This window comes from Phalacrocorax aristotelis, chromosome 7, assembly GCF_949628215.1.
Source record: "Phalacrocorax aristotelis chromosome 7, bGulAri2.1, whole genome shotgun sequence".
Taxonomy (NCBI): Eukaryota; Metazoa; Chordata; class Aves; order Suliformes; family Phalacrocoracidae; genus Phalacrocorax; species Phalacrocorax aristotelis.
The window spans coordinates 16,063,236-16,089,699 of NC_134282.1; the positions used below are offsets into that span (position 1 = coordinate 16,063,236).

Here is a 26,464-nt window from a genome sequence, read left to right on the forward strand (position 1 = left end):
TCATATGGAAAAAGAAAAAAATAGGCTTGCTCTGACCCACAGACCACTGGAAACAAAACTGAGAAAGCTTTGGCTTAGATGCAGTGGTGCCCATGGTGATGAGATCTTTTCTCAGGTTCAGAAATAAACCATAAATCATAATCTGGGGAGCTTTGCTTTGTTCCACATCATTATCTAATAGCACTTCAAATTTTTCCATGAGAGACAAGTCCCAAGATATTTTGCAATCCACCTTCTCCCCCACCCCCCAAAAAGAAAGACATTGGAAAGTTTAAAAAGTTTTGGGTTTTCCACAAAATTAACCTTTTAAGGGTTAAATGATGTGGAAGAGAAACAAGATTCATTTCAAGCAAAATAAAATAGTTCTGTGAACCCAATATTGTTTTCCAGGTTTTTTTTAATTCATTGCAGGAAAAAAAGACGACTCGGTGCACAGCTATGTACTTTTCTTATTTAACACTCTCCTCACATGCATAAAAAAAACACTGAAAAATTGTCTATGCGGAGAGCTTTAATCCTACAGCCCTTTGGGGCACAGTCGCTCTTGCCATGCTGCTGTAGTCAGATCCCTCAGTTGTTTATGCAGGGTGGAAAAGGATCTTTCTGAGTGGGAAACACCTCTGTGAGGCCCCGGTGCTTCCCAGGACCTGGGTGGTGGCTGCAGGTCTGACTGCCCTTTCAGCGTGCTTGAAGGACAGGGCTTCTCCGATACCAATAAGCAGTGTCTCTTACTAGTCAAAATGATTTTGTTGGTGCAACCCCACAGCCTGTGAGGGTCTGGGTGGGATAACTGGGTCCCTGCTGCTTGCCCAGTGGCTGTTGAGGCACAGGGTCAAGTGTGCCCCCGCCTTGCTTGGCACCCCCATCTTCTTCCCCTTCTTCTGGGCTGCTGAGCTCCTGTACAATTGTACCGGATGCAGAAGGACTGTGGGGCTAAAAACTGAAGTCCTGGTGAAGGCAGGTGAAAACCGTGTCATTTACAGCAGTGCCACAGAAATCCTGTGGGCTGTAAATGCACTGGAAGAGCTGGTGAGTGGGGAGAGCATGGCTGGTGGGTCTGGGGCTTCGCTGCAGCAGCAGTGATGAGCCCTCTCCTTACAGCCTCGCAGGGAGAGGTAAAATATGACAGGGTCTCAGCTCGCTGTGGAGAGGAGCTGAACTGGATGCCAAGGGAACGCTATGAAAGGTGTCAGCTGAAGAGTGACATCTCAGTCCTTTCAAAAGGGGGGGGCCCTTCCCAACAGCTCCATCTGTGGGGGCTCCTCTATCGGTACCCCTTGCCTGCATTGCTTGAAAAATCCCACCCTGAAATCCATCTGACCCCCCAGGAAAGTATCTTTGCAAGCTTTCCTATGCTAAAGGCTCACAAAAGCAGTATCATTGCCCTCTTTTTATGGATGGGAGGAATTCGAAGCGCAGGGAGGAGGGTACGCACCTGTGGTTACTCTGCGGGTTGGTGGCGGACGTGGGAGTCAAAGTGAAGCCTGTCAGCTTGGTGCTTTGCTCTTGGCATTGAGAATAATCTGCAATGTTTGTGTCTCAAATGCTTCAGTGCTGTGCTTGTGAATCAGGCAGGACTGCTTTAAAAACAGGCAGTCTAGTTTTAGAGCTGGCATAATCATAATTCGTACGCCACTAGGAGCAGGGGGGAGGAGCAGATAAAAATCAGAAAATTAGAATTTATTACAATAAAAGCCAAAGTGCTAGAAGCCAAAACTGTCATTGTAATGCAAACTCTATTTTGATAGTGTCCTATTACATCGTATAAGAGGTTGAACATGCGTAAGAATATCTTGGTTGGTAATTATCTGATTTGTGATATGTAGCTAATGTGTATTTGTTATTCCACCGTGCATTATGCAGCAGCAATTCATTTCTAAACAACATTAACAGGCAATATGGCAGTTCAGTGCAGAAATTACAGGCATAAACATAAGTTTTACTTAGGCTGAGTAGTAGGTGAGTTGAGAGACCAGCAATCCTGGTCAGGGAGATCTTTTGGGGTGGAGAGCTGAGGATATGCCTCTTCCTAAGCTACCCTATCAACAGAATACTGCCCTCTCCTCCTGCCACGTGATACTGGCTATCCCCAAAATACCCAGCAAGCAGAAAAGACACGTGCAGACACATGTGGGGACCAGTTGGCCAGGGGACCCCACATGTGGGAGCTGACAGCATCCCTATTCTGGAATGAGTTTGTAGAAAGTGGTGTCTCTGCAGACTGCACCAATCGATAGCAAAGATCTGCAGGAGTGGCTTTCAAATTAGATAAGCTTTGGAGCTGATGTCTGAATGATAGTAACAATATAAACACTTGACTGAATGCCCTCCTGTCATTGCATCCCTAACAGCACTTACATAAGACCATTTGTATTTAATGGGATCTTATTTTCTTTCGCTTTATTTAACAACACCACTAAATAAAAACACTCAACTGTTGTTGCCTCCTTTAATTAATCAATTAAATGAGCAAGGCTATTAGGATAGATATATTTTAAGATGAAACAATTAGCAAAGGTTAAAGGGACAGTGCTCATCAAAAGCAAACCTACTGAGTGTGCACCAAATGTCTCCCCATTCTTTTAAAGGCCAAAAGTATTGGTGCTGCAGATAACAGAAAGGGTCTTTTCACAGTGCTCAGTGGCCCTACTGGAAGTGTCTTACTCCTCTGATGGCTAGAAACCATGTCTGGTTTCTAGTCTGAATTTATTCTTGGCCAGTTTCTACCCATTTGCTCTTGTGCCAGCATTGTCCTTCAGCTTATCTGTCCTCTGGCTGCTGTAATTTATGCCCTGTTTACATTTCTTTCTGCCTGGGCAATGAAGATCTATGAAACATGTCCATTCTGCTTTAGTTTGTAGCCAGTTTCACTTTCTTAATTGCTCCAGTGCCAGGGTTTCAAGCAACACAAGGGAGCATCCTTTGTTTAAAAAGAAAAGCTTTCATTCAATCTGTACAATATTGTGGGCATATTTTCTGTTTGATTGAAGGTTTATGAATGCTGCATTTTTTTTCCCTACAAAATTGAGAAGCCAGGCCAAATTCAAGCTGACAGAGTCCATGTGAAATGGTTAAATAAATAACAACATAAAGAAGACTTTTCAGACCCTACATTGTGTTAGGGTCAAGAAAGAAAAGTGAGAGGATTACATTAGTTGCTGGAGCCGTCCAAGTGCAAATAATAACGCTGGGAGTAGCATGCAGCCTTTTCTAGAACAAATGCCTGGTGCTGCCTCCTTACGTCAACTATTTTTTTTTTGAAGGGGAACTTTGCAGGAGTCAGTCTAGCATGTTTAATTGGGACAAGAGCTGGTGGTGCATGCTGTGCGGGGATCTCTTGCACACCCCACGTTCAGCACAGAACATTGGTAGTGCAAGGGGCTGAGGCTGGAGCTCGCAGGGGGATCCCTGGAGCATCAGAGAAATCTGGAAGTCTAGCTCATTTATGTCCATTTTGATAAACCCAGCCCATGTTTTTTGGCTCATGACAGTTAAGACTTGCTGATGAATAAGCAAGGACCTGAAATTTGTTGAAGGTAATGAAGTGTCTATGAAATATGCTCCTTCACAAGGACATGTTTTTGTTGCATATGCTCTTTTTACTGCTACTGTCTTCAAGCTTCTTTACCTGCATCTTTAATGAAGAGGCAAACACTGCCCTGGTAGCCGCAGATCTTCACACTTAATTACTTAAGTGCCTGAATTTGTCATGAGGAAGTTGCTCTGTTTCTCAGTCACTTCATTATCAAATCAGTCTTTTCATGTGAGGGCACCTTCTGGCACCCCACATTTTACAGCATTTGAGGAGGGCTGGAGTGAGTATGAGAGGCACCAGTTCCTAGAAGTGTCTGCTATAGTGGACTGAAGAAATAATATATTTGGGAAGGGAGCATGTATTATTGGCTTTCTTTAAGAAACAGAAAGATCCCAGAAGCCAAGTGAATGGGAGACAAAAGCTTGGATGAGGCTTATGAAAACAAGTGAGGAAAGAGAGAGAGAGCATCCTTGGAGCCAGGTCACAACTGCCCTGCTCATGCCACTGACAGGAGGCATAAGCCAACCCACCTCAAGGCTGGAACTGCCCAGCACATTTTGCTTCAGTTCCTTTGGATGGGGAGGTTTTCCAGGAACTCAGGGCCTCTGGAGCTGCTGAAGACAGAGGCATCAGCAGGACCCACCTCTGTTGAGGAACAGGGACCTTGAGAGCTAGATGGCTTCATAAAAATGATTTTGTGCATCCTGTTCCCTAGTGCAGAGTATCTAAGACTGTGAGACAATCAGGATTTTAGCCCCTCTCTTGCCCTGGCCCTCTTTCAACTCTGAAGGATGCTCTTTGGGCAGAAAATCCCAACATGCCTCTACAGCTAATGGATAGCTGGTCATCTCTGTGTAGAGTGCTGATGATCTCTGTTGCCATATTGCCACCTGTACCCAGCACAAAGCCATGTTCTCCTTAATTACTGACAAAAGTGTCTCTTCAGAAGCCTCCCAATAATTACTCAAGTACCCACTTAAGTGGCTTTTAATTTAGGCTCCCCACCCCCACACTCATACATTTTCCCATTGCCAAGCACAGCTAGTCTTATGTCTAAGCTTCTGCCAAAGAAAATGCAAATAACTTGCCCCCTGGTTTATACTACCTTGCATGAACTTTGGTGAGCCCATAGCATCTCAGAAGATGGTATTTTCAACAGGCTAGAGAGGAGCATTCAGTCATAATGAAAGACAAATGCTCTTATTGTGAGCTTCCCTGCATCTGGCAACATTTGGCAACGCTACAACACCTTTTGTTGGAGTGCTGCTGGCTGCCTTGCCAGCTTGTCTCATTACCAGAGGCTGCCCCTTGCCCCTGCACTGAGGCAGGAGTGTTGTGCAGAAGACAGCTGCCCCAGGAGTGCCCATGGGCTCCTGTAAATGCCATGGGACAGGTGGCAAGGGTGTGGAGCCATGGCCATCATGCTGGGTGCCAGAGGAGGGGCAGCTGACACTGTCCCTGGGGCGGTGGGGAGGGAGCATTCTCAATTTTGCAGCCTTCTTTTGTGGGAATAGAAAGGGAAAATGAGGGGATCCTGTTCTGTCATCCTGAAGGACCTGGCTGCATTCAAAAGGGAAGGCTTTAGGACATTACTTTGATGGGTAGGCAGGGTCCATGCCTGTTTCTACTGTTTTACAGGGGTTGTCTCTAGACACTGAATTCAATCAATGGCTTGCCTATAGCAGGCTCCAACAGCCCTCCAACTGAATAATGTTTTTGTGTTATGTGATGGAATAAGACCGAAGAGACACTGTTTGCCTGAAGTGGGAAACAAACATGCATATGAAGGGAGAGGATAGGCAAGCATGGCCAGAGAGGAGGGAAGAAGTCACACTGCGCAGGAATTCCTTGTCTAAGACAAGAGCTGTAGAGAGGTCATGAATAAAGGAAGCAAGGAAACATGGTTGCCCATATTCAAAAGCTCCTCTTGGAAAGCCCGAGAAGAGCCCTACAAAGTGGTTAGAGCAACTATGGCAGCTTCTGCTCTAAGCACTTCTGGTGTTCAGCCGTCTGAGAGCAGAAAAGGCAAAAACTGTAGTTCATGTCAGGGAGACACGTATGAGTAATACAAGTTGGGAGGCTGCGATGGATATCTGTAGAAGGAGCAGCCAAACAATCAGTAGTGGTGCTTTTTTCCTTTGAAAAACTTTATCAAAACTGTGGGAGGGAGAAAGGAAATAGTAATTTCAGAAGACCCTGTTGCACTGGGATTTAAAGACCCAGTTTCATGCCCCTGCTGTGCCTAGTGCAAAAGCAGAACCTTAAGTCTTGGTCTTGAAAGTGGTGAAACCAGCAGTTCTACCACAGCAGTGTGCTTTCTTGCTCTTCTGGCATTTCAGAGAGAGATCCAAAAGTTCTCTTTTTCATTCCTCTTGGGGAAGAAACATACCTCGGAACCCAAGATTTTCTGCAAAGTGGATTTCTGTTCATATTAGCTCTAATTCTGACTGACCCAGGTAAGTCTCAGATGTTGGGCAGAAGGGGCTATCTGTGCTTGCGCAGCCTGGTTTCCTGCTTCACTTGAGTCAGGCCTGCACAGAGCTAGCCCAGTTATTCCTCTTTGACAGACATATTAATAGGGCAAGAAGCTTCTAGATCAGTGGGATTTGGACTAGGTGTTAGGAAGGGCCTTTCTGAGCTGAGGGTGGTGCAGAGCCACATTCCCAAGGGACCTGTGGGATTTCCACTGCTGCATGTCCCTAAGCAGGGATCAGACCACCCTTGTCAGCGATGATGAAGGTGCTGCTGGCACAGTACAGGGGTGACCTCTTCAGGGTCCTTTGTACCCTGTGCGCTATGATATCAGCTCATCTATTTTTGAAAGAGGTTGGCTCTTAGGGTGAAATGATAGAGAATCCATCACAACTTTTGCCATATTGTTCTCTTGATGAATTACCTTTGCTATTAACAATAAACACGAGCCTTGCCTTGACTCATAGCGTCCAGATCTCATTCTGACTTTGCTGGGTTGAAAGAGCCCCTCCTTTTGAAAATGTTCTTACTGGGAGGTGAGAGATTTATCAATAAGGGCCAAGACTTCTCTGTCATTCTCTTGGCTAGAGAGGATCTCAACCATTTTTCTTCTGTGGCCAGATTTTCAGCAACAGCAAACTGTCGGTGGGGACAGTATTGACAGGCTGAGTACCAAGAGCATTTTCACAGGGTGGCCCCATGTGAGTCCCCTGTAGATGTGCTTATTACTGCAACAAAGAGACTGAACTGCTTGAGTCTCTCACTATATCCGTATTCGTCGTAGACCTCAGACGCTGTTGGAGCTATGTTCTGATCTCTGCATCTCCTGGTTTGGCAACCAGACTTTGTGACTTTTGTGATACCGGTGTTTGCTGCACTGGGTACAAATGTGACAGAGCATTTCTGCTTCTACTCCCCATTGCTCCACGCATGCACCCTTGGGCTTGGGCTCTCCTAGCCGCAGTTCTGTGGAGAAAGCTCTTGTTCAGCTGCATCTCTCTCGTGGTTCCCAATTCCCAGAGTCACTGCTTTCTGGGAAAAAAAGAGTACCCAGTCTTGAGTACAGACTGCACAATTTATCCCCAGAGGTTTGATCTGGCTGCGTTAAAATGAAACTTGTTTCTATGAACTCAGTTTCCATGTCAGTTCAGTTTAGTCTCTTCACCAGATCTGCTGCGATCGTTAATTACTACTGCATTAGTCTTTGTACCCTTGGCAGTCTTAGATTTGCTTCCAGGCCACTGATATTTTTATTGGTGTCTGGATTGTAGCAGCTGTGATAGTGCAGGGAGAGAGGATGTGGGATTTTCTTTGATTGGGGAGATAGAAAAGTTGATTAATTGCTGGGGAGGAAAGTAAATTACAATGTAAATAGCAAAAGGTGTGTTTAGAGGCCGGGGTATGTGGAGGAAGTGATGTATTCACCCAGATCCTTTTTACCCAGCACTTTAGGTCAGCAGGGGATGAGTGAGTCTTCAAACCTTTAGCTGTATGAGATAGCTGTATGACATAGCTGTATGACAGTTATAATCTCATATTTACATTTAGTGTTGAATATGCCCTTGCAGTATGCAGGAGAGATAAGCAAGTTTGGCTAAATAAGATCCAATCTGAAGGCAGGTAACTTCAGAGGCATCCTGAGGGCAGGATTAATGTCCCAGCACTCCTGTTCTGCAGAGCTTGATGGCAGTGGGAGTACCAGGTTTTGTCAGAGTCACTGCATTTCCTGCGAGCTCTCTGAACTGCAAGGAGCCTTTGCTGAGTGACAGAGCAATGGGCTGCTCCTTTGAAGCATTGCTCTTCTGATCCAGCAGGATTTGAGATATGACCTGGCTCAGGCTGCAAATGCTGGGTTTCTTATGGGTTTGGAGGCCGGATGAAGGGACAAGAGAAGTTTGGGGTCAGGGAACATTCCAAGGCCTCTTTACGTCTGGCAGAATCCATTATGTGCAGATAGAGAGATTTATGGGTCTGGAGGGAGTTTGTTATTTCTCCTCGACAGCTTCTCTCCCTTCCTCCCCTCTTGGCCTATGCCAGTGCAACGCCCATGCATTAAGGAGGCTGATGTCCCCTATCTCCAAGCCTTGACTTGCTGTGGAACAGACAATCCCACAGCCCTGCTGGAGCAATGTGATAGGGGTTTCATTCTCCCTCCCTTTTTATCATTCTGAATCACATAATCGGGCTGTTTTGCCTCAGCCAAGATCTAATCAGGAAGGATCTGTTTGACTTTCAACAAAGTCAGCTTGATGGAAACTTTAAATTGAAAGGCTTTTCCCAACACACTTGAAAATGATTTTGGTTGGAATCAGTGTCTGGCTGCGTGGTTACAATGTGAGGAGGTTTCACAGCTTGAGCAGCTTTCCATCCTCCCAGGGAGGGAGGAGGAGCATGGGCAGCCCCTTAGACCTCCTGTGCCCTGGGGTTTGGAGGCCCTGGGCCTGAAAGTGCACTGTGGGGTCACACTCCCCTTTCCACCCAGGCCACATCACCTGCAAGCGAGATGCAAAGGCAGACACAACCAGGTTTGATGTCCATGGGAATTGGGCACCTCTTGCATTATTGAAACTGTAGGCCAAAATGGGCTACAGGCTGTCATCAAATAGGATTCAAAGAGAATGATGGGGATGACTGACCTTTCCTAGGGAGGGCAAGGTTCTAGGAGTTGTCTTGTTCATGAAAGTGCTGCTACCCTGAGGTCTGAGGACTGTGCCTCTGCTTCAGACAGAGAAGGGAATGATGTGTATGTATTCAGTCTCAAGCTCACAGCTGGGGTTGTTCTGTGGTCACTGTTTCACGTATTTCAGCCTCAAGCTCCTGCTCTGCATTAAAAGCACAAGGGATATGGTCTTTTCCTTTCTTGCATGCTGTGAATGCAGATGTAAGACCTGGGATGAAATCTCAAGTCCATGCTCTCCTTCCAGTTCCTTGCAGTTCCTGTGGCTTAGGGCTGTTAGATGGGTGGCAACAGGGGAAAAAATCTCTAAGAGGGCAGATGGAGGGAGTTGATGGATGTTTGGAGAAGCCCAGTGAGGAAGAGGAGATGGAAGGGGGAGGAAAGGGAGGCAGGCAGCTGCCTGTCCTGTCTTTTAAATTTGGCAGATATAGCAGAGGCGAGAAGATACTTGAGTTTTCTTTCCATATGCTTAGGTGGGTGCTTCTAAGCCTGGAGCAGCTGGTTGGCTGCGTGTCCCTTGCTCAGGAAGAGAGGGCTCTTAGCTCTGCCTCACACTAGGTTATCTAGCTATATGCTAGCAGAGTACCAATCCTTTCATTGCTCCTTGATTGGAGACCCTTCAGTGAGGCCTCCTCCCTGCATTGCCGTAATGACTGAAGTGCTGAGTGGGAGCTTTCTCTGGGCAGGTGTTTGCAGGCCCTTTCCCTTGGAGTCCTGCCACTACTGAAGCCACAAGTGAAGCACATCACTGCCAGGACAGCAGTTTTGCATGCCCTGATCCCATTGGGGAAGGCAGTGGCAGAATGGCTGATGAACAGGACTGTTGGGGTGGGGTGGTAACAGCAGCTTTGAGATGAGCCCATCTTGAACAAGCCCCAGGTCTTGCTCTGGCATGTGGGACAGGCACTGACTTGTCTGCAAGGAGGTCTCTCTTCGTATGTGGGAACAGTTTCAGATGCCCCCTGCTACTACTCCTTTTCAGGCTTCATTCTGGGGAGATGACTTTTGCAGCAAAGTGTAGGCAGCAGAATCGACCCGAGACGGTGTACCTCCCTGCTGTTCCCAGCAGGTGCTTGCAGAACCCAGGAGACAAAGTCTATTCAGCCATACAGGAGGCTTCTTGAAGAGGAAGCATCATGGCATTTTCATTCCTAGACAGCCACAGTTGCCTTCAGTGAAGCGAAGCATTCTTGTGTTTCCCTGCCTCCATCTGGTACAGGCAACAAGGGAGGAGAATAACAATGAGGAGAAATAAAACCACCTGTTAAGTAGAAATCCTCTCTTAAAATGGAAAAATATATATGAACATATAACATCCAAGTAGAATTATTTCTTTTTCTGGGCTCCAGTTGGTTTTTTTTATGTTGGTGCTGTTTGTGGCCCAGTTTTTGCAGCAGTGGTTTCATTCTGCAATCTGCGTAACTGCTTACCTGCCTCTTGCTTTAAGACACAGACAAGCCCAACTTCTCCCTGGCCCAGAGCTGTTTTTAAAGACACCGGGTAGTCTAATGAATACTCCTCGTGATGAGTTGCAAATGTTGTTTTAATTGAATCTTTGAAGCCAAAAAGGGGGTGAGGGGCCCATTAAATAAATTATTTTAATATAGCAATCAGATGATGCAGGCAGGCTCTTCTGTGTTTATTAAAAGGCCTAGTCAGCTCAGAGCTCAGCTGTGCGAGAAAAGCCCAGAAAGCCAGCCAGTTTTCCTACTCCACTGCTGTTTTAGGGCCAGATCTCTCTCCCCGAACAGCATATTTTTAAGTGGCCATGTGAATTCTTATTAGGCATCCAAACATAAATATAAAACCATGCTTTGTAAACAGAATTACCCTGCACATAAAATGAGCAAAATACAGTAAGGTCTTTTCTTTTCTTTATCAGGTTACCCAGGCATGCTTTTTTTAAAAAAAAAGTCCACCCACACAGAGAGACTGGGGAATGCCAAAGCTGCATGAATTTTAATTATGCTAGACATGCAACAAGGGTCTACCTTGTAAAGGATAAAGTTAATAAAACATGGATATGGGCTTAATTCTGCTTAATAAGCAGCCCTGGCAGTGCACATTTTAGATGTAATTTACACAGCGTGGAAATTGGGTACAATTCTTAAGAGGTGTCTGCATGCAGACTTACAAACTCAACAGTGCCTTCCTATTGGAAGAGGTTTGTTGCTATGCTGCTGTAAAATGGTGAATTAGGCCATTCATAATTACTGGCCAGAGACGGGCGTCTTTCTTTTCCCCATTCAACTACAGCAATGCACATATACATTTTAAAGTGGTATTAAATTTAAATCTCTTCCTTAACTTTCATACATGCATTTTCAGCAGCTATGCAGATAAACCAGGGAAAAACCTGCATACACTTCTATCTGTAGTTAGCTCTGTGTGTACAGAATTAGTAAAGCAGAGATATGCCTAATGACTGAATCTGCAGAACATAGCCCATGGCTTTTGAAGGCTCTATGAAAAATAAACAGGATATTCTGTTAGCAACCCTGTGGGAATTATTGCACTTCACTAAGGAAAGATGCCAATAACCTCCGTTTTGACCTAGATAGATCGTTCTGTTTAGGAAGGTAAGGGAATGCAATTCTAGATCTTCTCTCTGTTCAAGCCACCGAAGCCCTGAAATTCAGCCAGGTCTTCATTTTAAACCTCAACACTGAGGACAGAGTGAACAAAACCTCAGAAATTACAGTGTCTTGAAATGTGTGTAGTGGCCTCCTTCCACAGTGAGTGCCTAATGCATAGGCTCGTATATGCTTAGGGTGGGGTAGGTGAGTCTAAGCATTGTGAGTCTGATCCTCCAACAGCCATGGGGACCCTGACCCTCTGCCTAATCCTGTGTGCAGGATGGGGCCTTTCTCCACAAACTGCAGGAGGAGCATTGACATCTCTCTCCAGCGTGATCAAAACACTGTCCTGCTAGTTCATTTTATGAATCAGTGCTATTGTCTCCTTCCCTCTTCATAGTGTGCCATGTGCAGCTTTCCAGACTGGGACTGGAGGTGAGGAGGGAGCCCAGGAGAGAAGAGGCAGGGTAGAAAAATTACATTAAATATAGATACATACATTTGTAAAAAAAACAAATTACATGCCTTAAGGAAAAATGCCGTATTGGCCCGGTTTGGTCAAACAATTCGGCTTCCATTGGTGGCAATGAGGAGTGCAGCCCCTGGATCCAGCAGAGCCTAGTTGGTATGGAACAGCGTAGGTTGCACTACCATCAAGAGGAGTAGCTGATACACATGAAAATGGGAGGTGTTTTGAGCCCTGTTTACCCAAATGGAAATTGAGGGGAGAACTTCCACTGGCAGAGACCAAAGCACACAGAGGCTTTTCTGTTTCGCTTGGCAGCCCACCATAGGCAACGTTTCATCTGCAAGAATGACAGTGCAGGAGCATGATGAGGTTGGCCTTCAATTCTCCAGCTCAAGACTGCTCTGGGCTTGCTTGGTGTTCATAAAAGCATGGGCTCTTCAGAAATTTTTGTGAAGTTGGGGCATGATCCAAAGTGGTGCAGAGCAGATGCACATGCCAGTAATGTCACCAGGAGTTCATGGCACTGTGCCTGTGTTCAGAACCAAACCCCGTGGACTCCTTGGCCATCTATAAATAAAGACAGACCTGCTTGTTAGCAAATGCAACATTATATTCAGTTTCACAAGCTCTGCTTTAATTTAATTCTAACACTGCAGAAACAGAGAGACCTGGCAGAAGCATTTCTTCTTAGAGTTGCAGCAGCCATCTTTTCAGATCCACAAAACACCAGGAAAAAAACCAAACAAAAAAAAACCAAACAAAAAAAACCCCTGTGACCAACTTTATCGCTGATTAGTATCATTTTTAAGTGCTGAGCTTCTGCTCCTAGTTTACAGCTACACGAGAAAACAAATTAGTCGCATGTCAAAATAACTTAAACTTATCTAATATGGGGGGATAAAACAGCATTCTTTAGCCAGAGACTTGAAGACTACAGGCAAAGAAGTATCTTTATGTATAGTTGGAAAACCTCTTTCTTGGGAAGATATGAGATTTACTCACATCCTTTGAAGATGAAGCTTTGGATAATTTGCTGGCGGTTCAGAGAGTGATTTTCTGATTGCAAACAGCTTTCTTTGGGCCATGCCTGTACCTTGTACTGCAACATTCTTTGATGTCAAGTGAAATAATCCAGCAGAGAAAATTAAAATCTGAAGCGTTATAGTTGCAGAAAATGGAAGAAACATCTTTATTGATTGGTACAGTGAAATTTGCTCAAAAAAGTTGGCAGCAGTTGTGGTTTAACCCCAGCCAGCAACTAACCCACACACAGCCACTCGCTCACTCCCCCACAGTGGGATGGGGGAGAGAATCGGAAGAGTAAAAGTGAGAAAACTCATCAGTTGAGATAAAGACATTTTAATAGCTAAAGCAAATGCCACGTTCGCAGGCAAAGCAAAACAAGGAATTCATTCACTCCTTCCCATCGGCAGGCAGGTGTTCGGCCATCTCCAGGAAAGCAGGGCTCCATCATTGTAATGGTTACTTGGGAAGACAAATGCCATCACTCCAAATGTCCCCCCTTCCTCCTTCTTCCCCCAGCTTTACGTGCTGAGCATGACACCATATGGTGTGGGATATCCCTTGGGTCAGCTGGGGCCAGCTGTCCTGGCTGTGTCCCCTCCCAGCTCCTTGTGCCCCCCCAGCCCACTCGCTGGTGGGGTGGGGTGAGAGGCAGAAAAGGCCTTGACTCTGTTTAAGCCCTGCTCAGCAGGAACTAAAACATCCCTGAGTTATCAACGCTGTTTCCAGCACAAATCCAAAACACAGCCCCATACTAGCTACTGTGAAGAAAATTAACTTTATCGCAGCCAGAACCAGCACAGTCTCCCAACTGGTTTTTAACATCTTCATCCCTTGTTTTCTCCTGGAGGACCTGATTCCACCTCATTTTGGCATGCATAGGCACTAAGAGTGAAAATCAGGAAGTAATGCCAGAGTTTAGTTACTCTTTATGGACATAGTGGGCGGTTGTTCCACGTGCCTTTTTCCCCAATACATTAACATAATTTAGAGCTGAAGTTCCTGCAACAAAGCAGTTACAAAGATTATTTTGCTGAAGTTGATAATTCCCAGGGGGTGTCACCAACAGGTTTAAAATGCCCTCTTCAGCTGGGTACATGCTTCACCCCTACACCTTCAGGACTGGATTAGTCTTGTCCTGCCACTGGTACTTGCCAAAGTGTAACTGGGGCAACTCTTCAGCCTTCCTCTACCCTGACCGCTGGATGCTCCCCCAGGTATCTTGGTCATCACCTCCTGCACATACACTCGTTAGCTGTTACTTCAACCTGAAATCTGGAGACCACCGTTCTTACGGCAGCAACATCAGTTATTGCTCTGGATAACTCAACACATATTTCTGCGCCTTAAATTTTGTCCGGTGCAGTTTTGTGGCTGGAGATACGAGGGAGCCCGTCCAGCTCCTGCGGGTTGGCCCCAGCAGAGCACCTGCTGATAAACTGGTGGTCTGCCGTGGGACCGCTCCAACGAGAGGCAGCCCGTAGTGGCCACGGCCGCAGCCGGCCCCCACGCTCCCCAGACGGGGCACCGACGCCCCCAGCCCCGCAGCGCGGCTCCTGGAGTGCCGGGGGCCGTCGCCCCGTCTCTGCTTGCGCGGAGAAGCAGGTAAAGCCATGGGGATGCTCGGCGGCTCAGGCTGCGTGCTCGGGCGCCTACAGCAGGGGCCGAGGCGGGGGCCGGGGCGGCTGCACAAGGCGCCTGCGGTCGCTGGGAGGGGTCGGGCGGGGCTGCGGCTCCGGGGAAGCCCGGCTCCCCGCGGGGGCGGCGGGCCGGCCCGGGGGCTGCCCGGGGCGGGGGGGGCAGAGCTGCCGCGGAGCTGCAGTTGCCTCGCTCTGCCTGCGCGATTTTTCTCATCCAAACCTCGATCACGTAGGATTGCGTAGAGGAGGACTAGCGGGAGCAGCTGCAATTCTCCCCGAGCGCGGAGCCCAGCTCCCGGCCGGCACCGACCCGCCCCGCTCCGCCTGGCCCGGCCCGGCCGCCGTGGGGCTGCGGGACTCCCCGCCGCCTTGGCAGCAGCCCCACGCGGCGTGGGCGTTCGGGGGGGGCTTCCCCGGCCCCTCCCTCCCATCGCCTCGCCTCGCCCCCCCTCCCCTCCCCTCCCCTCCCCTCCCCTCCCCTCCCCTCCCCTCCCCTCCCGGCTGCCGGGCCGGGCCGGAGGATGCGGGCGGGCAGCGGGCGCGGCTAGGCTCCTCCTCGCCCCGCCGCCGTCGGGCGGCACCGCGGAGCATCCTGAGCCCCGCACGGAGCAGCAGCAGCAGCGGCAGCCGCACCCCCCCGCCCTCCTCCTCCTCCTCCTCCTCCTCCTCCTCCTCGCGTCGCTCCTCCCGCCGCCGTCCCCGCCGCGGCAGCCGGGCCCGGGGCCGCCCCGGGGCCGAGCGCTGCGCGGCCTCCCGCCGGGCCGGACGATGTGGGTTGCTGCCGTCGGGGAGAGCCGCTGCCGGGGCAGAGGCGGCGAGCAGGGCTGGGGGAGCTGCGCCAGCCATGGCGCTGTGAGCCCGGGGCGCCGAGCTGCGGCGATGTGAGCCCGCACCCGCGGCCGGGACGCCTCTTTTTTTTTTTTTTTTTTTTTTTTTTTTTTACTTTTACATTTAATTTTATCGTATCGCCTTTTTTTTCTTTGTTTGCTGGCCTGGTGTTTTTTCCCGTGGCTGCCTTTTCCTTCCCCTCCCGCCCTCTCTGCGAGCGGAGTGGGGAGGGGGAGAAAAGAGGAAGAGGAGGAGTGCAAATAGAAATGCAGCGCGGCTCGCCCTGAGCCCGGCCGCGGGAGCGGAGCGGAGCCGCGGGACGCGTCCATGTGCGCGCATTGCCGCGCCGCGCCTGGGAGCCACCGCGCTGGGGCCGGGGCTCGCCGCGGGCCGGGGGGGCTCTGACTCATCCCACGGCCCCTCGCCGGAGGGCGGCCGGCGGGAGGAAGCGCCGCCGCCTGCGCCCGGGCGGAGCGGAGCGGCGCCGCGCCGCAGGGACCCGCGGATCCTCCGCGCCCCCCCCCCAACCCCCTTTGGACACAGCTGCCGCCGGCGGACCTTTGCAAGCGGGGCAGTCGCCTCCCGGATTTACAAGGCGCTGGGAGCCCGGCCGGGGGTCTCGCCGACGGCCGCCCGCGCCGGGATTTGCGCTCCCCGGGGACAGACCCATGGGCGGCGGGGTCCAGCGGCCAGCCATGGTTGTTAGCCCGGGCTCACTGCTTCGCCTGGCCGGCTGAGCCCTCCCCGGCGCCGGGACTCGGGGCTGCAGCGCGTTAAGCGGGGTGTCCCCGTCCCCCGTCCCCGCGGGGCGCGGCGGCGGCTCGGCCCCAGCGCGCCCGGGCGGCGCCCCCCGGAGCGGCGCGGCGCGGAGGGCGCGGGGGGCCCATGAGCGGCGATGGCAGCGGCTATCGCCAGCTCGTTGATCCGGCAGAAGCGGCAGGCGAGGGAGTCCAACAGCGACCGGGTGTCCGCCTCCAAGCGCCGCTCCAGCCCCAGCAAGGACGGGCGCTCCCTCTGCGAGAGGCACGTCCTGGGGGTCTTCAGCAAAGTGCGCTTCTGCAGCGGCAGGAAAAGGCCGGTGAGGAGGAGACCGGGTGAGTACGGCGGGCCGGGGCCGTGGGGACCCGCGCCGCGGCGTGGGGCAGCCCCGACCCCGCCGGGGTGGCGGTTCGGAGCGGGGCGGCCGGCCCGGGGCTCTCCCGGCGCTACCGGCTGCTGTCTGGGGACGGGCTTGCTCCGCGCTCAACTTCGGGCGGGATCCTGGCGGGTCTCCTTCGCCGGGGTGGTGGGATGGGTGGGCACGGACCGGCCGCCGGCATCCCTCCGCCCGCTGTCCGAAGCGTGAGCAAAGTGGGTCCTTGGGCCGGAGAGACCCTGCCGCTTAATCCGTGCCAGCTTAACTCAGAATTGTGCATTTCCGCCTCCCTGTAGGTACGCTTTTTAAATAGTCTCCTCTCGTTTATTGCATAATGACAAGGAAATCGATAAACTGAGTATCAGTTAGGATTGTGGTCATTTGATAACTAGATCCGTCAAGTGCTACTTCTCGAGCAGAGTTCTGTAGGGAATTTCATTTGCTTTCCAGATGGCAGCTGCACGACTGTTGCACCTAATAGTAGCTTGCAAGGACCTAGAAATGCATATTAGGCTAGTCTTTTTTTCCTTTCTTTCCTTTTTCTTTCTGTGCGTGTGTGCGCTCGGTCTTGGTTCCTCGCAGAAAACTTCAGCCCTAGTGTACGTGTTGCTCACATTTCCACGATGAAGTCCCACCACCCACAGTTTTAGTTCTGAGCGGTGCTTTGTGCTCTCACCTGTCCTTGGTAGGTGTGAGAACTCAGTACCTGGCAAGAGTAGGCCCTCCATGACTTCTCCGTAGAATTATTATTCTTCCTTTTTTTTTTCACTGCTTTAAATCACAAGGTAAGAAAATGATTGGTTTGAGAAGCTGCCGTGAACATGTACTTTTCTCAGATGTCCATTAGTATCATGGTTAAAAAAGAATGTTACTCAGCTCTTTGTGATGTACCATCAACCTGTGTAACACTCCCATGTTTTCTATATACATTAATATTTTGTTTGTTGATTAGTCTCTTCATGAAGCCCCTTCTCCACATCTGAAGTCTTGTCAATCATGACTACAGCATAGTGTCAGAGCTAGCTGAGAGCTGATCTTCTGGTCTGTAGATTGAGGTACATGACCTGTACTCAGGTGAGAAATAAAAAGAAATAGGGGGAAAGCCTGTCACCATGGAAGGCTGTTGTCAACAAAGGGGGAAGAATTAATTACTCTGGATTGCTGTCAGCACCCCTGATTCACAGGCTGTGGGGCAGGGACTATATTTAGCTAGCAAAATGGTTCAAGGCTTGCAATGCATGGGTTAAACTGTGAAAATCAGACTCTTTAATGGTCTATTTTAAAGCAGTTAACAAAGGAGGATGCAAAATATATGAAATATAGCATGACTCAAAATATTCAAAGGGAAAAAAGGTGCTTTTTGGTTTTTTTCAGTTGACTCAAGTTAGGATGACTGCTAGCTTGCTTGACCATCCTAGGTATTAGTTAATCTGTAAGCCCAGACCAAAAGATGGCTCTTGCCCAAAAAGTGTGTAATTTTGCTCAGGAATCACTCTTTGTAGGATCAAGAGGGGGAGCTGATGAAATCTTTTCCCATTCCTCTTTCCTCCTCATCTCTATCTGCTATTGAATGTGGACCCCCAAGGACTAAAAAGGTGGGAAGTCAAGACCTGTTACCTAGATAGATTGGTTGCCATAGATGCTTTGTCGCATTAAAGTTTGAGTGACTTTTACAGCAGGGTGTGGTTGGTGATTCTTTATTGGTCCTACCACAGTGCTCCCAGCTGCACAGGTCCAATTCTGCTTCCTTTGGACTCAGTAAATGCCTGTGAAGATTTGATGAATTTCAAGAATTCCCTCAACTTGCACAGACTTTCATGCTGGGGAAGATGTTCAATAACTTACAGACCAGAGCGATTTGAGGAAGACTTTTTATTGACTTAGAAGAAGGATCAGTGCTACTCAGGATTGTAAAAATAGTGCTCTGCAGTCTTCTGAGCCGTCAGTCAATCACTCGTAACCAGTGCTGTATTCATTTTATAAAATTAAAGAAGTAGAGGAATTAAGTTGCTTTGAAGAAAAATTCAAGTGTCCTTTCCTAGGCTATGGACTGTGTCTGCTTTAGTTCCTTGTATCCATCTTTTAAATAGAGATTTAATTCCCTGGTAAATCCTATTCTTGGACTCAGGTGTGCTGCTCAGAAGGCAGCGTGCCACTCAGTTTGCTGCTACTCGGATTGTTTATTCGAGAAATGTATTGTGCCCAGATAACTTATTCATTGCAGAGTCGATCTTCTGCATAGAAAATGACATGCAAATGAATTTAAACTGGTTTAAAGAAACGTGCATACATTCATTGTGCAGCGACCTGCAACCTCAGTGATTATGTGTACTTAATGGTATGCTAGCTCAGTAGTTTGCAACTCAGTGAAAGGAACCGTGAGAACCATCCATGTTCAAAAGGGGTACAATCACATTTGGAAATGGTACAGTGCTAGGGGAACTATCTTTGTCTTTTTAAGCATGACCTTAGTTTATGGCTATGGGGAGTAACTGCTGAAATGCTGCACATTTACAGAGTGATTTTTATCTGTAGGCCTCAACAAGTTCTACCAAATAGAGAGGATTCTTCTCATTTTACAGAAGGTGAGACGAGGGCCCAGAGCAGTTACCTGACATAGAGACCCAATTCCTGATGCTCGTTCCAGCACACCATGCTTTGGGCCCCCACTGCCAGTAAGCTTACAGTGCGGCGATGGTGGAGCTGTAGCAACTTGCAGTGTTACAGAAATATAACTGATGGTGGTTCATGTTCCCTTTGCTCTTCCCTTTTGTAAAAACAGCTGTGTGACGTCAATTACGTGTTTTTTCATATACGACTCAAATGGTGCTGTAACTAAAATATTCGGTAAAGATATGTGTGAGCAGAGTTACGTTTTGCACTTGGCACCTTGGGCTTCATTTTGCAGCTTGTGTGAAGTGAGAGTGAAACACTCCTACTCTCGTATAGGAGGGGAGAATTTGAACCCGGCAGAAGTTCAGGCTTGCTTGGCAGTGGGCATGAGTAGTTGCAGGTTTTGGCAAGCTATGGGGAACCAGGTCTGCTCAGGGACATCTTGTATCATCACATCTATCAGCAACTAGGGAAAACAGGCTGCAGAAACATCTCATTTGTCAGTTGCAATAAAGAACACATTGTAAAATGAACACTTGTTTCGTCTGCTTTTTTGATGGGCAATGGCAGCTCTCTCACATGCATGCTCTATTTTTTTTATATCTCTTGCATGTGTTTGGCTCTAAGATACGATTTTTCAGGTTAAGATAGGCCCAATAAGGATGCTGAGTGCTGTGGACTAAGCTGAAAATTTGGGCACATGGACTTAATCCCATTATTGTGAATTAATACAGGTCATTGGCCGCATTTGTGCAGGTGCCAAGCAAAATATGTGTATGCTGAACAGCACCTGTACAATTATGTGTATAAAGTACAGCTAGGAAAGATTAAATTATATATTTTGCTCTGACTACAGTAACTTGATAGAGGATACAAAAGAAATTGCTGTATGGCATGGCTTTTTGGTGCAGGTTCAAGAGATGGATCCTTCATCAGAGAATGATGGATCCAAGAGGTGAACGCAAAAGACTAGACAAAGCTGTTCTCTCTACAGGACTTCACCACTAAATGCTTGAACGAAGTAGTTACATCCCCTTTGCATCTGAATTAAAGCATCCAGGCACATCCCTTCTTCAGCTGTTTTATAACAGGCTGGAAGCCCTCGCTGGTGGATCCAGCTTGTTTGTAAAAGCTGCGGCTGTTGCTTCACCGACCGCCTTCTCAGGCAGAGCTTACCCCAGAGGGCTGGGGTGGAGTTTTTCTTCCGTCGTGCTATGGCCACTGAACAGCTAAGCTGAGGAGTTTGGTGGCCTTGCATGAAGGGAAACAGGCTGGAGCATCAGGCACAGTATCTGTGGGTGTTTTTGGGAAATTTATCAGAGTGAAGCCCACGGAAAGGGTGTCATTACTTGGGGAAACCATATTTGAATTCAGACAGCTTTGGGTCAGGCGGTGCCAGGCACTGGGTCGCATCGTCTCCATCCCTTCAGGTCTTGCTTCTGTAGATAAGTTTCCAGTTCAGAATGCGGAACACAGTCTCAAACAGGTTTTCTACCCCAGGAAAAAAAAATTCTGCGTTTTTTTTCTTTTTTTTTTCCTCCCTGTCTGACATATATTTTGTGCTCCTCCAGGGAAAGGATGCTTTTCCTTAAGGAGTTCTAAAGGTTTCTTCCAAAGTGAAGGAAATGGCTCACACATAGAAAAAAAGCAGTAACTTAAAACACGTTTTCCCTTTGCAGTATTTCTTGTTTTGAATAATAAATGGAGAATTGGAATTTAAAATATACTTACGTAGATATTTTTGCAGCAGTGTAAGTAAAATATAAGAGCAACTTTAGCTGAAGGACACAGAAGGACTTTGTTCATTCGGAGATTCATTTAAAACATTTGAGAAGTCTGTCATCTCTGCAAGCTGTTAAATTTCCCGAGTTAAATCCTGAAGTCCTTTCTGATTTCATGCAGGGTGAAAATTAGGATTGAAGCTCATGGAAAAAAACCACCTTTTTAGCTCCCCATTCAATTTGCCATAGTCCTTGCCTGCTTTTATAGAGTGGTTCATCTCAGAACAGCTGTAACATCTGCCTAACCTGTGAATTTGGCCCCTCCATTGCTGTAGTGTCCTGATGCTGGCTGCATTATCTCTGCATACAGCTGCTGCCTGCAGTAGGGATCAGGCTAGATCCCAACATTTTTCCATAGCGTGTTTATGTGTGTCTGGGTGTGCATCCAGCCAAGGGGGGGTCCATCACATTCTTCTGCCTGCTCCTCTGCAGAATTTGGTGCTGTGCCCCATCTCTAAGGTGAGGCTGGAGGACATGGACATGGCTGGAAATCCTGGCATTGCCTGGCCAGCAAGAGCTCTTATAAGTGCTAGGTGAGATGAGGGCATGTATGCCAAGTACCTGGCCAAAAATCAGCCTAGATAACATCAAGGGGAAGGGACACAGCCTTGAGGGCACATGCTCTCGTTTGGGGCAATCTGTTGTTGGTGAGGTCTACCGTTGGTGCTGTAGGCTCCCTCAGCACCTGCTGGTGCTAATGAACGCCAAAATAATCAGGAGGGGGGGAAAGGCTCCCTCCTGCTCGTGACAGCTTGGCAGATAGGTTTCATTTTATCAAATCGATCCCCGGGGGTGGTATCGCACACGTTCGTGACTTGCAGATGTGGTAACTGTCACAGTGTATGTGTGTGCTTGGTTACTGGGGGAGGTCAGATAGCAACCTGAAGCTCTCTGGCTCTAAAAGCCGGCTAAGAACTGCAGGCTCCCAGTTTACTCCAGAGCATGGGAAACTCAGTGGCCAGCCCACTTCGCAATACAGCTTGCGAATGAGCATGTCAGTCAGTAAGCCACTTTGTACTAGTTCTGGACTGGATATGGTTGATGCCAAGAAAATCCGTGGAAGTCATCCAAGCTCCTAGAGGGATGGATATCTTCTCTCCCCATGGCCTCAGGGGTAGCTGTGCTTGTGGGAGCAGTGAAAATCATTAGCCAGCAGAGGAGGATCATCATGAGACCAATACAAATGATTGATTCCTCTGTCGCCAGCCAAATGGAAAAGTCGGGGCGAAAAGAGGTTCATGAGTGGTTATTTTCCCTCCCCATAAAATAAAAGATCTGTATAAATCAGTTTATCATTGACTGATAAAACTGTTTTTTGGGAAAAAAAAGAGGGTGCAATTTTATTTGGAGGATTTTTATATGTGTGTCTTTCTTTAACTTTCAGGTCTACTTCTAAATAGAATTTAGAAGTTTTGAAATAAAAAACCAAAAGCTTGAGTTCCAAAAATACTGAAATGAAGACAAGATTCCCTCCCTCCCTCCCTCCTTCCCTCCCTCCCATGAATTTAGAATAATTTCAGTAGACCAGATACAGCATATTTTAACAGATAAGATATCTATTACCAAAAAAAAAAAAAAAAGCAACAGTTTGACTCAGGCAGTGTGGAGAGAGCAGAGGTGCCACGGGAGCTGAAGAGGTTGTAAAAAACTCACTCCTGTGAGAGGCAAACATGATCATGAGTCTCACTATGTTGAGGAGCAAGTGCAAACTCACTTGGGCTTATCTTCCTTCTTTCCCCTCCCCAAATGTGAACACCATGAGCTGCCAGATACACGGTGTCCAGGTAGGCGTTTGTTCCATCCCTCTGGCATTCGCTCCATTTGATCCATCCCTCTGAACAGTCATGTGCACATTATTTCTGCGAGTTTCCTACTCCCGCACAGTTGAAGCCAAGCTGTGATTTATTATTATTAAAATCAAAGAAGAATTTTAACACACTGTCATGCCTCAATTTGTAAGTCTTTTGTGAAGTGACCTGTACCAAAATCATCTACTCTATACCTGGGCTGCAGACACTGCGGTCTACCAGGGAACAGTACCTTTATACTGTGTACTTCTGTTTAACATGTGGTTCATCTCTATTCCCTGGCTAGGGCAATATTCTTCATACTCATACATTATCCTTTCTGAGCATAAAGCAAACTACTACATCTTTTGTTTTACCTTTACCCTGTTCTGACATGTAGCAGAATCCTGAAATAACTTGGCCTTTCCGGAAGCTGGTTTTACTTCGCATCTCTATTAAAAGCTGTAGTAGAGCCATGGACACACTTTGTGCCCCTCACCCAGTGAACACTGCTAGTGGGGTCTCCTGGAATAAATTATTTTTCAAGGGGGTGTTTGTACTTTGAGGGGAGTCAACGTGGACACTGAATTTTTGCAGCATGATAGCAGGGCTGTAGGGCTACAGCTTCCTGACAGTACTGTATCTGAAAATAGCAGCTGCAACACATTTTTAAAATGGTAAACCAGAAGGCAGCTTTCTAGAGAGCTGTGGAACACGACTGTGGTATTCACTGTTCAGGCAGACCATTCCGGCTTTTCCAGCCCCCACGCTGCAGCATAGACAAATATCTGCATGCTTGTTCCAGGTACTGAATTGGGGCTTTCTGAAACCCTGACGGAGCTTATATGGCCGCTGAGAAAATGCAGCTGGATTCACCCTGAAAACTGTCAACACCTCTGCTGCCCCATGCTCATTCCAGCATGTCCTCGCTAAAGGTGGCAGAGGAACAAAGCCACAGGCTTGGAGGCAGGGTGATGGCACAGGGCAGCCAACTCCAGAGAGCCCTTGGTGTCCTCAGGGATGAGCCGTTGGCAGGTTCCCAGTGTGAGGGCTGGGACCATGGGGAAGGCTGGCTTCATGCAGCGCCTCCGGGCATTGCGGCTCCCTGCCCTTTCCCCATGGAGTTGGCTGGGCTGCGAGATGGGGGTTAATGCTGGAAACAGCATCATCCGCTGAATAGGGCTTTGCAGCTCTGTTCCTGCATTTACTCTGTGGCTTTGGGTTCATCCCTTTCTCCCAATATCACAGGAGATGACAGCACCGCTGTGCCTAGGGTCCCTCTAAGGGGATGCCGTATAGTTGTGCTGCTCCCAGCAGACCTCTATGTTTGACGGAGTGTTGAGTTCTTGTGCAAACCCTGGCTTGGGTCAGGGCAAGGGGGGAGGTAGCAATAGCAGCTTCTTTTTCTTCTCAGCAGCGTGTGCATCTGTTGTACCTGAAGTTGTACATGGGAGGAAGTGGGGATTATGTCCAAGGGACACCTTCTTCAGAGTCTGCCTTGCCGCAGTGCCCCCTTCTCCTTCAGTGTTACCAAGCACAAGGATGAACTCTGTTTTGGCGGAGTCCTTGGCACTGTCATGTTCCCAAAGAGAAACCCTTAGCTGAGGACCTGTGGCACTTCTCTGGCCAGAAGGTGGGCAGCCGTGGTGAAAGGAGGGACATGGTTGTGCTGCCGCCTGCCTGCGCTTCCCATCTCTCTGGGGCCTTTTCAGTGCATTAGTTCATGTCTGGAGTGCTTGACTCCATTGATAGAGGTCAGAAAAGGGGAGATGGGAAATGGCTGGTTGCCTCCAATGGCAGGGGGCTGGATTTGAGGATGAAGATCCAGGGCTAGATACAGCTGTTATGGTGATGGAGAGCAGAGACCACATCACACAGGGACATCCGAGGAGTGTGCTGTGTAGAGCTTTCTCCCTGTGGCACTCCTGCCTCACTCTCCCTCCAGCAGTGTGCTCTGTTAAGGGGATGTGTTATATCCAGTGAAAGGCTACATGCTGTGAACCAGCAAAATATCCACAGAGAGGCAATATAATTCTGTTACTTGTTCCTCTTTCCCAGCTGAAAACTGATTGCAGTCATGATAAAGACAAAAAAAAAACCCCAAACCCCGAAACATTACTTTCTTGAAATACATAAGCATTATGAATTGAAATGAAGGAAGAAAAGGCCCAGGTCTTGGGGCTAATAAAACATGCTCACTTAATTGATATTTATCTAGAACAGCATAGTTTTCAGTCCCCTCCCCTTCCTGGCTGCACAGATAGTTTCTTTGCTTAGCAGTTGCCATCCGTATTGCCCGAACTGCCAAATAAATACATTTCCTCCATTCCCCAAAGCAAAACTCTGCAAAAGGTCAAGCAGTATGGGACTGCTGCAAGTAATGCCGGACTGCAAAGAGCCAGTCCACATCGTCCAGAAAATTGAAAAACAGGGAGAAATTAGCAAAAAACACAGCAGTTTTGGCTTCCAGGGACTGGCTTGGGGTTGGAAAGCACATGCCAGTTGCTGAAGGATGCTCCCTGGGGACTTGGGAGCCATTGTGCTGCAGATGTGGGGATCACACATTGGCAGGCAAGGGGCTTGGACCGTCCACCCGCTCCTGAGCCGGTCCTTTCCCTGGCACAGCTCCTGTAACTGGATCCGGGTCTGAGTTGCTGGCTGCCTGCACCCTCCGCCTCAGTTATCGATCTGCGGCATCCTCTGGTGACCGACATCACACTCTTGTGGGGATTTTCTGTGACAGTAGCTAAAAAGTCTGGCAGAGCATGCAGTATAACTACCAGTGCTCTGCTGGCTTTTTATAGTTTGTTTTTATGCTCTTCAGTACAGGGTCTGCTGGCTAACACACAGCATCGTTATTTAAAAAATCATAAACATTTATTTTGGCTTGTATTTAATTTCGTTCTGTGCCACTCCTACCTTCTTCGCATCCTTAAACATTTTTTCTACTATTTTTCTTTCTGATTCTTCAAAAACACAGCTCCACTTTCCATTACATAAATTTTAGGTTTTAGAGCTAGAGTCCAATAGCAGCTGCTGAATGATTAGAAACCACGCGGTGAAGTTAGAGAGCTCCTTTGCCTTGAGCCCTCAGGCGGTGAGTGGCTCCTGGGCAGCTGGAGGAGCAGGAGCTGTGTTTGGAGACCTGTTGGAGAGGCAGATTTTCTGTTTTTGCTCCTTCTGGACTGTGTCATCCTGATCACACGCATCCCTGGGGAGGGAGCTCACTGTTTACAGCTCTCTCCCGAGACAGCAACAGGGCGGCCAGTGAAGCTGCCTGTCTTGCTGGAGTCCTTGGGGCCACCTGACATCAGGAACGAGCTGTTTGTAGAGAGATACGAAACATGAAACACCATCCCTATTTAAAACAGAGCTTTAGATGGAATGAGGCGGATGATGGCTTTCTCACACTACGAGTGTTTTCATTAGGTCGAAGGAAACCTCTGACTCAGATGGAAAATTAAAATCATTCTGCAGGTCAAAAAAAGTGTATTTTCACAAAGCAAAAGGAAGGAAGAAGGAACTTTGAGTCACATGGCATGTTTTGGGCATTTTTTAGCATGATCTTGCTCTTTGAAGTGTGATGTTGTTTCAAACCAGTGGCACAAGCAGCACATTCTCTTTATGCATTTGGGTGTTGTGTAAGCTTTGTCGGAATTTAGTAACATCATAATTTTGGGTCAAAAAAAATGCATGCAAACTGCTACAGGAAGGCTTAAGCTACAATAGTGCAATAAGCAAAATAATGCATGTAATACAACCTGACTGATTCAAGCTTTAATTTTCCCACATCACAGGGTCAGTACCTGTTAAATAAAGAAGCCCCATACCTCTCATCCATTTGGAAAAATGCTGAGGGAGTACATAAGGAAGACTAGGAAAAGGGGACGTTATTGCCTGGTGTTATTGAATGCTTGCAGAGTGGCAC

General features: G+C 48.1%; 1 protein-coding gene across 3 annotated transcripts in view; it reads left to right on the forward strand.

The window, feature by feature from the left end:
• FGF12 (fibroblast growth factor 12) overlaps positions 1-26,464 on the forward strand; it is a 238,928-nt gene that overhangs the window by 111,171 nt on the left and 101,293 nt on the right. Inside the window, exon 1 of one of the 3 annotated variants that reach the window (XM_075098954.1) lies at positions 15,061-16,314. The exons of 1 other annotated variant lie outside the window; for it this stretch is intronic. In XM_075098954.1, the coding sequence (XP_074955055.1) occupies positions 16,116-16,314 (199 nt within the window). In that variant the 5' untranslated portion in view covers positions 15,061-16,115. Of the gene's footprint in view, positions 1-15,060; positions 16,315-26,464 lie in introns of those variants that run through there. One more of the 3 variants, XM_075098955.1, reaches the window with a different exon arrangement.